At 43.3% G+C, this 11,349-nt stretch overlaps 1 protein-coding gene across 1 annotated transcript; it reads left to right on the top strand.

Annotated features, from left to right (window-relative positions):
- The first annotated feature begins 4,130 nt into the window (after positions 1-4,130).
- Positions 4,131-10,841, top strand: Snrpc (small nuclear ribonucleoprotein polypeptide C). The gene is made up of 6 exons (XM_090355845.1): positions 4,131-4,217; positions 4,557-4,599; positions 5,857-5,965; positions 7,807-7,896; positions 9,732-9,836; positions 10,499-10,841. Exons 1-6 carry the CDS (start codon positions 4,210-4,212, stop codon positions 10,621-10,623), a joined length of 480 nt encoding a protein of 159 aa, XP_090211971.1. The 5' UTR covers positions 4,131-4,209; the 3' UTR covers positions 10,624-10,841.
- The last annotated feature ends 508 nt before the right edge of the window (positions 10,842-11,349 follow it).

Here is an 11,349-nt window from a genome sequence, read left to right as displayed (position 1 = left end):
TTTCCTTGTCACAGGGGAGAACAAGCACATATCACCACACCCAGATATTGTTCTTCTTCTGCAACTGGGATAAAAAGGGGGGCATCACTGCACTTGATGGCTATCAAGTAAGATGGAGTTTGTCAAACTTTTATTTCAACCACTAACCCCTAACCTCTGTCACACATGTATCTAGGATTACATGTTTGAGCTACCATGACTATTACTCAATTTATGGTTAGTTTTCCTTTATCTGTAGATTCAGATTATACAGTGTGACAAAAATACTATGTCATTTGGGAAGTTAATTGGTGTTGATTTGTGCTGATATTGATGGTGTAGGGTTCCTAGATTGCTCCACTGTCATTTCCCTTTTATAGTTAAAAAGGAATTTTTGCCTCCAGCTTTTCAGCTTGACAATTCTAGAGTAAGACTAAAAGCATACACTGTGCTAATCAAATCAACTCAGAGAAAATAGCATACTTATCTTAAAGAAGGCATTTCAAGAGTGAATAATATCCCCTTTTCAGCAAAGAACTACTCAAAGCCTTCCTGCCTAACCTGTTCTTCTGCTTTGGTGATTAGTGCCAGTCTAGCTTCTTCCTGATGCCACAACCTGTTGGTCCAACAGCTTTAGATTAATAAAGATCAAAAACCAGCATGCTCTCCCTGTCCTGGGACTTTGACCTCTTCTATTCTTAGCAGCAAATTCTCTGTTTACTGTGAGGGAGGCAAAATAATCACAGCAAAACTAATAATTCCTTTTCCCTTGTTCAGGCAAAGAAAGATGGTATGTACTGTCACCCTGTGGTGCCAGATGGGCACCTTATAGTTATCCCAGTGTTGTTTTCATTTGTCTGCCTTAGGTGTCTCCCAGGCACCAATGGTGTTGGAAAGTCACCTGTTTGATTTCACCTGCAGGCTAGAGTAGGCAGATGATTGTCAGCTATAGGTCCAGGATACAACCTTTTACCATCACCTGGTATCTGGTCCAATTTGGGAGAGTTTTTTTTTTCTTTCCTTTTCTTTTATTTATTTTGGTGGGTCATGGGGCTTGAATTCAGCCTGGGCACTGTCCCTGAGCTCTTCAGCTCAAGGCTACCACCCTACCTACCCTTGAGTCAAGCCCCACTTCCTGTTTTCTAGGGGTTAAATGGAGATAAGAATCTCAGGTCCTTTTGTGCCAGGGCTGGCTTTGAACCTGGATCCTCAGATCTTAGTCTCCTGAGTAGCTAGGATTACAGGCATGAGCCACCACACCTGGCCCTTGGGAGAATTTTTAAAAGCATTGCCTATGTTAGGGTTACCAAACTTGGGGGATGGAGGTGTGAGGGGGAGGGAGGGAAGAGGAGGAAGCCAGTCACAGGTGGCTCCATCAAGAAAAAAAAGGGGGCTGGGAGTTTGGCCTAGTGGTAGCATGCTTGTGAGCATACATGAAAGGCCCGGGTTCAATTCCTCCGTACCACATATGTAGAAATAAAGCTGGAAGTGGTGCTGTGGCTCAAGTGGTAGAGTTCTAGCCTTGAGAAAACTCCAAGGACAGTGCTCAGGCCCTGAGTTCAAGCCCCACAACTGGCAAAAAAAAAAAAAAGACAACTACTTATCTTAGGACTTATTATGTACAGACATATCATATTAAAGTTTTGTTACTAAAAAAAAATTGTCATCAGGCTTGAACTTAGGGCCTGGGCACTGTCCCTGATTTTTTTTCTTTTTTGTTTGTGAGAGTCTTGGGCTTGAATTCAGGCCCTGAGGGCTGATACTGTTCCTGAGCCTCTTTATGCCCAAGGCTAGTGCTCTATCACTTGAGACATAGCACCACTTCTGGCTTTTTCTGTGTATGTAGTATAGAGGAATTGAACCCAGGGCTTTGTTTATGCTAGCAAGCACTCTATCACTAGGCTACACTACTGGTACTAAAACTTTTTTTTTTTGTCTTCAGTCATGGGGCATTTTCAGCTGGCACTGTTTTGGCTTCCATGCTTCCCCTACATACCAAGAAAATATTTTGATTTTAAGATGCATTATAATCGGCTGGAATTATAATTTATAAATGGTTGATTTATAGACATTTATTTTTTTTCTTCTCTTTTATTATTAGTTTTCTTTTGTCAATTGTGGGCCTTGAACTCTGGGCCTTGGGCATTGTCCATGAGCTCTTCAGCTCAAGGCTACTGCCCTATCCCTGGAGCTACAGCACCATTTCAAGTTTTCTAGTGGTTAATTGAAGATAAAAGTCTCACAGACCTTTCTTGCCCAGGCTGACTTTGAACCCAGATCCTCAGATCTCAGGCTCCTGATTAGGTAGGATTACAGACCTGAGCCACCATGCCCAGCTCTATTTTTTTTTTTTTTTTGCCAGTCCTGGGCTTGAGCTCAGGGCCTGAGCACTGTCCTTGGACTTTCTCAAGGCTAGAGCTCTACCACTTGAGCCTCAGCACCACTTCCAGCTTTTTTCTATGTATGTGGTACCGAGGAATCGAACCCAGGTCTTCATGCATGCTAGGCAAGCACTTTAACCACTAGGCCAAACTCCTGGACCTTTTTTTTTTTTTTTTTTTGCCAGTCCTGGGCTTAAGCTCAGGGCCTGAGCACTGTCCTTGGACTTTCTCAAGGCTAGAGCTCTACCACTTGAGCCTCAGCACCACTTCCGGCTTTTTTCTATGTATGTGGTACCGAGGAATCGAACCCGGGTCTTCGTGCATGCTAGGCAAGCACTTTAACCACTAGGCCAAACTCCGGCCCTCTATTTTTTTTTTTTTAAAGAAAGAAATTGCCAGTGGCTCACTCCTGTAATTCTAGCTAGTCAAGAGGCTGAGATCTGAGGATTGCAGTTCAAAGCCATCCTGGGCAGGAATGTCTGTGGGTCTCTTATCTCCAATTAATTACCAGAAGACAGGAAGTGGCACTGTGGCACAAAATGGTAGAATTCTACCCTTGAGCTGAAGAGCTCAGAGAAATTGCCCAGTCCCAGAGTTCAAGACCCACCACCAAAAAAAATAAATATATATTTTTAAAGGTGTTGTTTAGTGGAGTTAGCATTTCAAAAGTTAGGTAATGAGGGGCCAGGAATATGGCCTAGTGGAAGAGTGCTTGCCTAGCATACACGAAGACCACATAAATAGAAAAAACAAGAAGTAGCCAGGCGTCGTGGCTCAAACTTACAACGCTAGCTACTCTGAAGGGTGAGATCTGAGGATCGAGGTTTGAAGCCAGCCCTGGCAGAAAAGACCCGGAGACTCTTGTCCCCAGAGTTAAAGCCCCATGACCCACCAACACACACAAAAAAAACAACCAGTAGTGGTGTGTGACTCAAGTGATAGAGCGGTAGCCTCGACGAATCCTCGACAGCGCTCAGGCCCGAGTTCCATCACCACGACTGGAAAAAAAAAAAAAAGTTTGATAATGAGTACATTTCTTTTTGCAAAGTGTCATGCCTTCACTTTCCCTCAGATTTCTCCTCCTGTCCCTACCCACAAGTTGCATAGTTTATTTTCCACATAGTGTATGTTTTTTTTTTTCTTTTTTTGCCAGTCCTGGGGCTTGAACTGAGGGTCTGAGCACTGTCCTTGGGCTTTCCCCAGGTTAGCACTCTACCACTTGAGCTACATCACCACTTCTGGCTTTGTCTATGTATGTGGGTTTTGTGCATAATAGGCAAGCACTCTTACCACTAGGCCAAACTCCCCGCCCATATGTAAACTTCTCGGTGGTTAAATACCGCTGTTATCTAGTGACCTATGGAAGAAGTGTTTTTTGTTTTCGTTTTGTTCTTTGTGCCAGTCCTGGGGCGTGAACCTCAGGTCTGAGTGCTGTCTCTGAGTTTTTGAGCGGAAGGCTCTCTACCCCCGGAGCCACGGCTCTCCTTCCAGCTTAACTGGAGACGAGTCTCACCTACAACTGTTCCGGCTGCCTCCTTCTGAAAAGGTATGAGTTGTTTTTTTTTTCAATCACTTATAGACGCGGTGAGTACACAAGGAATGAAAACCCCGGTCCCGCCTGGAGCGCTGAACCACCCTGGGACCCGCCCGCGCCCCGCCCGCGCCCCGCCCGCGCCCCGCCCCGCCCCGCCCCGCCCACACAGGGCTTGCTGATTGGCAGGGTTTCCGCAGCGTTGTAGTTATGGTTCCGCAGCGTCGTAATTGCCTCGCCACCTTCCCAGCGTCGACGCCTGGTTTTTGCGTCATTTCCTGGCGGCGGGGAACTGAAGGCAACGGCCCGCGCAGCAACATGCCCAAGTCAGTGGGGGCCTAAAACTCGAGGGGGTGGCGGTAATTATTAGTTGGACCCCCAAAAGAGGGTCCCAGGGAGGAGCTGGTTCTTGAAGCCTGGAGGGAACGGTAGGGGTCCGTAGGAGAATGTGGGTGGTAGGACTGAAGTTCCACATAACCCGGCCACAGTGTGGAGGACAACCCCATTGAGGCCGCAGAAAAAGCCGAGTTTTTGTCAGACGCTTTGGTTTCAATCTTGAGTAGCTTGGGCGACTTCTTTCTTGTTCACCGTCGTTGAACAGCACGTCTGTGGTTGGGTATCTGCTAACTGCTCAGCATCTTTTTTTCTCTCCCGCCTCTTTCTAGATTTTATTGTGACTACTGCGACACATACCTCACCCATGACTCTGTAAGTAGTGTATCTTTTCATGTTTTCTTCCTTAAAAAAAAGTCTGATTGCAATTAATACAACTTCTTTAGGTGCGGGTTTATGCTTTCCAACCTGTTGAAGTTTAATGCTTTAAACGTAGTTTGAAGATGGATGGAATTTAAAAATACAAAGATGAAAACAATTGCACACTTTTTCTTGCTCGCTTATGTTTTTTTTTTAAATAAAATTGTATTATTATTAAGGTGTTGTACACAGGAATTACTGTTTCATCAGTCAAGTAGTAAGTACATTTCTTTTTCTTTCTTTTTTTTTTTTTGCCAGCCCTGGGACTTGAACTCAGGGCTTGAGCACGGTCCTTGGGCTTTCCTCAAGGCTTGCACTCTACCACTCTACCACTGGAACCACAGCACCATTTCTGGCTTGGGCACTATCCCTGAGCTCTTCAGCTCAAAGCTACCACCCTACCTCTAGAGCCACAGCCCCACTTCCCATTAAGTGCCCAGGCTGGCTTTGAAGGGCGACCCTCAAATCTCAGCCTCCTGAGTAGCTAGATTTACAGGCTTGAGCCACCAAGTTCGACTGCAACCAGTTAATTGAGATCTGAGGATCAACTACTTATTTCCAGTTAACCACTAGAAAATGGGAAGTGGGGCTGTGGCTCTAGGAGTAGTGTAGTACTTTTGAGCTGAGGAACTCAGAGACAGTGCCCAGGCCTATAGTTCAAGACCAATAACAACAATAAAAAAGTAACTAAAAAGAAAAATACAGTCATTATTAGTACATTAGGGTGCTGCAGTCATGATTCATTTGGAAGTCTGGCATCATGAATGTAAATATCAATATAATGAAAAAGGCAAGTGTTGTCTTACTAGTACTGGAACTTCTAAAACACTCTGAAACCCTTAGATGTCTGTGACCCTTACCTTGAGAACTACAGCTTTGTTTGTATTTGCTGCTGCTTTAAAAGCCTGTTTGTCAGAACTTGATTGCTTTAAATAGTTGTTGGGTGAACTTAGTCAATGATTTCTCTGTTAAGACATTATTTAAAATTATTTTTTTTAGCACTGAGAATGTAGCTCACTGGGCATGAGCCATAGTTTGACACCTTGTCTAGATAGTAAATAGAGTTAATAAATTACTATATTGTATTGCTGGACAATGTGTTGTGTGTGTGTATGTGTGAGATGGTCTAGCATCTAGCTAAAGTTAAAGATAAAACGATACATTTTTCAAAATTTGCTTTCTGTGTCTGATAATGACCTTTTTGTTTTATAGCCATCTGTGAGAAAGACACACTGCAGTGGTAGGAAACATAAAGAGAATGTGAAAGACTACTATCAGAAATGGATGGAAGAGCAGGCTCAGAGCCTGATTGACAAGACAAGTATGTTTCATTCTCTTGTTCCAAGTGAGAGACTGTTCCTATTCTTTCTAGTCCCTGTCTCTTTGTTGTTTTTCACAGCAGCTGACTCATTCTGAATGACAGAGGCACTTGCCCATGGTGAATGAAAGAAATGGAAGGTCATTGGATTCCCAGGAATATCGGAGCACATAGATTTTATTGAGGCTAGAATATCACTGGTAGAACAATCAGGATTGGTTAGATTGGGAGGGAGAGTAAGGGAGAGTAGGGAAGAATACAGATAGAGAATAGGGAAGGGCCAGGAATTTGGCCTAGTGGTAGAGTGCTTGCCTAGTATGCATGAAGACCTGGGTTCGATTCCTTGGTACCACATACATAAAAAAAGCCAGAAGTGGTGCTGTGGCTCATGTGGTAGAGCATTAGCCTTGAAGGAAAAACCCAAGGACAGTGCTCAGGCCCTGAGTTCAAGTCCCAGGACTGGCAAGAGAGAGAGAGAGAGGGAGAGAGAATAGAGTTTTCTGTTGATGTAAACCAGATTTTGTAGAATATTCATGTAAACTTCCTTTTGTAAAGATTCACAATCTTCTCTCCCTCCCTCCCTCCCCCCACCTCGTTGGAGCTTGAACTAAAGGACTGAGCATGGTTCCTGAGCTGCTTTTTGTTCAAGGTTAGCACTCTACTTGAGCCACAGCTCCACTTCTGTTTTTTTTCTGTTTACGTGGTACTCAGGAATCAAAACCAGCACTTTGTGCATTGTTGTACATTGTAGGCAAGCACTCTACTGCTTAGCCCACATCCCCAGCCCTGCTTTTTCTTTCTTTTTTCTATTCCAGTTCTAGGGCTTGAACTTAGGGCCTAAGCGCTGTCTTTGGATTTTCTCAAGGCTTGAACTCTATCTGGGTTTTTTTTCTTCTTCTATGTAGGTGGAACTGAGGAATCCAACCTAGGTCTTTGTGCATGCTAGGCAAAAACCTCAGCCCAAAGCCCTCCTATTTATTTACTTATTTGCCAGTCCTAGACTTGAGGTCAGGGCCTGAGCACTGTTCTTGGGTTTTTTCTCAAGGCTAATACCCTACCATTTGAGTCACAACACCACTTCTGGCTTTTTCTATGTATGTAGTACCAAGGAATCGAACCCAGATCTTTATGCATGGTAGGCAAGTACTGAACCACTAGGCCAAACTCCTGGTCCTGAAAGCCCTGGGTTTTTGTTTTGTTTTATTTTTATGGGTCATGGGGCTTGAACTCTGCCTGGCCACTGTCCCTGAGCTCTTCAGCTCAAGGCTACCATCCTATCCCTGGGCCTGGGCGTCCTTTTGTGCCAGAGCTGGCTTTGAACCTTGATCCTGAGGTCTCAGCCTCCTGAATAGCTAGGATTATAGGTGTGAGCTACCATGCCCAGCGAGTAGTTAATTACTGCATATATACAAAGCATGTATTCTAAATGAATACATTCTACAAAAGCTATAAAAACTTAAATTGGTAAGTAATAATTGTCATTATTAGTAGATGGAAATGATTTCAAAATTAGTGCCATAATATATTGACTTACAATAAAAATTGGTGGTTGAATGCCAGGCACTGTGGCTCATGCCTGTAATCCTACCTACTTAGAAAGCTGAGATCTGAGGATTGCGGTTCAAAGCCAACCCAGACCCAAAAGTTCCCTAAGATTCTTATCTCCACTTAGCTACTAGAAAACCGGAAGTGGCATTGTGGCTCAAGTGGTAGAGCAATAGCCTTAAGCTGAAGAGCTCAAGAACAGCGACCAGGCCCAGAGTTCAAGCCCCACAACTGACCCCCCCCCCCAAAAAAAAAAAAAAAGTTGTTGAATTTTTTTTCTTTTTGTCTCATCTTCGAAGCGGCTGCATTTCAACAAGGGAAGATACCTCCCACTCCATTCTCTGCTCCTCCTCCTGCCGGGGCAATGATCCCACCACCTCCCAGTCTCCGTAAGTGTATCACAAATAAACTTTAAACTTTATTTCAAATGCTTACTGAATAAATGTATAGATAGTAAAAGCTACTTTAGTTGAGGTCATTCTTTTGACAGGTGTGTGTGTGTGTGTGCCACTACTGAGGCTGGAACTCAGGGCCTGGGTTGTCCCTGAGCTTTTTTTGCTCTGGGGGAACGCACTACTGTTTGAGCCACAGTGCCATTTCCAGCTGTTTTGGGTAGTTTATTGGAGATGAGAGTTTCATGGAGTTTTCTGTCTTGGTTGGCATCAAACTATGATCCTCATGTCTCAGCCTCCTCAGTAGCTAGGACTACAGTGTAAACCACCAGCTCACTTGTGACTCCTTCTCTTCCTCCTCCCTCTTTTTTTTTTTTTTTTTTGCTAGTTCAAGGACTTGAACTCAGGACCTGCCTGGGTACTGTTCCTGAACTTCTTTTCCTTAAGGCTAGCACTCTACCACTTGAGCCACAGTGCTGCTTCCAGCTTTTTTTGTTTATGTAGTTCTGAGGAATTGAAACCAGGACTTCATACATGCGAGGCAAGCCCTCTACCACTAAGTCACATTCCCAGCCACCCCTCACAAATTGTATAGTTGAGTTTCAACATGTGTTTACTGAGTACCACTGCTATATTTGTTCATTCTTTGTCCCTCCAATTCTGTGCCATAATTTTCTTCTTAAACCTATTTTATTTTTCTGTTTTTGTTAGGTTTGGTTTTTGCCTTTTTGTAAGAAACACACTTTTCTTTCCTTCCTTCCTTCCTTTCTTTCTTTCTTTCTTTCTTTCTTTCTTTCTTTCTTTCTTTCTTTCTTTCGTTTGTTTTTTTTACCAATCCTAGGGGCTTGAGCTCAGGGGCCTGGTCACTGTCCCTAGCACTCTGCTCCTTTGAGCCACAGTGCTACTTCTGGCTTTGAAGAATAGAACCCAGGGCTTTTCATGCATGCTAAGCAAGGACTCTACCACTATGCCACATGCCTATTCTAGTAATGAAATTTTATATCATGATTGTTGTGGCTTAGCTACTAGGAGGATCTTAGTTTTTGGGCTGCGCAGGCTAATTCTTGAGATACTGTCTCAACAGAAAAAGAGCTGGGTATGATGGCTGTTTCTATCATTTCAGTTGTGGTGGAAAGCATACATAAGGTCACAGTTCAGGCCAAGTCAAGCAGAAAATGAGACTCTGTCTTTCAAAATATTAATTGTAACTCAAGTGGTAGAGTATCTGCCTCACAAGCGAATGTCCTAAATTCAAGCCCCAGTACCACCACAAAAGAAGGTACCATGAACATTATATTTAAGAATTAGAGCCATCATGCTATTCAGTACTCACAATGAGAAGATAACCTATGTAACTTGTGGGCAGGGATGGGAGGGGAAAACTAGGTGCAAAAAAGAGAATGACATTGTCCCCAAAACGAAATGTACTCATTACCTAACTTAAGAAATGGCAACCTCGGGGCTGGGAGTTTGGCCTAGTGGTTAAAGTGCTTGCCTAGCATGCATGAAGACCCAGGTTCGATTCCTCGGTACCACATACATAGAAAAAAGCCAGAAGTGGTGCTGAGGCTCAAGTGGTAGAGCTCTAGCCTTGAGAAAGTCCAAGGACAGTGCTCAGGCCCTGAGCTCAAGCCCAGGACTGGCAAAAAAAAAAAAAAAAGAAAGAAATGGCAACCCCTTAATAATAAAATGTTTTTTTAAAAAGATGGCAAGATCACATACACACACACACAAAAAAAGGATTAGAACCAGTTCATGAGATTTTATGAGTTAGAAAAGAGAAACTGTTGACTTGTAAAAAACATAATTTCAAGCTTTATTCTCTATGTTAGCGGGTCCTCCTCGACCTGGTATGATGCCAGCACCCCACATGGGAGGTCCTCCCATGATGCCAATGATGGGCCCACCTCCTCCTGGGATGATGCCCGTGGGACCTGGTAAGTTGGAATGTCTTTCGTTCTAGTATGCACCATTGTTAGTTCTCCAGCTATGTAAAATTCTTAGTTGTTTAAAACATTATTATGACTTCTGTTGTAACAAATTAAGTTTGGTTAGCCTTTAACGATAAAAAGTCTTCATTTTATCGGTATAATTGGATGGTATCCAGTGACTTTTTTTTTTTGCCAGTCTTGGGCTTTTACCTCAGGGCCTGGCCACTGTCCTTGGGCTTTCTGAAGGCTAGAGCTCTACCACCTGAGCCACAGTACCACTTCTGGGTTTCCTATGTATGTAGTACCAAGGAATCAAACCCGGTCTTTATGCATGCTAAGCAAGCACTCTACCACTAGGCCAAACTTCTGATCCCCTTAAGCCGAGCCTCTTTGTGCTCACTACCACTCAAGTGGCACTTGAGCCACAGTGCCACTTCCTGTTTTTGAGAGGTTAATTGGAGGTTCTTGTGTTGACTTTTTTGGTTGGCAATGCCTTGAGTAATTTACAAATGTAGTGAATCTGTTGAATTTTGTTCTTTTACCTATGTCTTTTTGTGGCCTTTCATTGAGGAAGGGGTTCTTCTTAAATGTTTAATTGAAGTCACAGTAAGCTTGCGCATAAACACTACTTTCTCGCTTCCTTTTTTCTTTTTTGGTTTGTTCTGCAGCTCCTGGAATGAGGCCACCCATGGGAGGCCACATGCCAATGATGCCTGGGCCTCCAATGATGAGGCCTCCTGCTCGTCCCATGATGGTGCCCACTCGGCCAGGAATGACTCGACCAGACAGATAAGGAAAGGGGGGGCCTCTATCAGTTTTATATTATTTGTTCAAGTTCATCAGGAGATAATTGTGCTGAGACTCCAGGTATTTTCCAAGTGCATGACAAGGAAGACTTGCTTCCTTTATCAAGATAATAGATTTGCAGGAGGAGAAAAGTGGGACAAAAAGTACATATTTCATTTATATTGTGAAATGTGAAAATAAAACTGTCAGCTCTTTTAGTTAAAAGTGTGTTCCCTTTTTTCCATTTGTCTGTATTATTTGTATATTAAAAATGAGATTAAACATTCTAGTTGTATTCTAGCACGTTCTGTTCAACATGTCCTATCTATTTGATTCTTGTTTCTCAGCTGTAGAATAATTCTTTCCATATGCTGCCTTTATTTAGTAAAGTTACCGTGTGTAAATAAATTCTAACACTTAAAGAGATTTTCTTTGGGGAAAGAAAAGGTGCTGAGAGTCAAACCCAAAGCCCTACATACTCCATCATTTATCCACACTCCCAGCACTGGAGAGGTTTTTCTGATTAATGTAATAAGCAGCTTATTGGGTAACATTTTCACAATTGTGAGGTTTCAGTGCTTCATGTTGGATGCATAACATCAAAAAATGACAAGAATTGCCTCAACCTCAGCTTTTCCCTCCTTCCCTCCCCTCCTCCCTTTCTACCTTCCTTCCTCTTTTTCTTTTTGGTCCATTGGAACTCTCAACCTGGGTGCTATCCCTGAGCTTCTTT

Source organism: Megascapheus bottae, chromosome 22 (assembly GCF_031878675.1).
Source record: "Megascapheus bottae isolate mThoBot1 chromosome 22, mThoBot2.hap1, whole genome shotgun sequence".
Lineage (NCBI taxonomy): Eukaryota > Metazoa > Chordata > Mammalia > Rodentia > Geomyidae > Megascapheus > Megascapheus bottae.
Note: the sequence above shows the minus strand (reverse complement) of the source record. Positions and strands in the feature narration are given on the sequence as shown.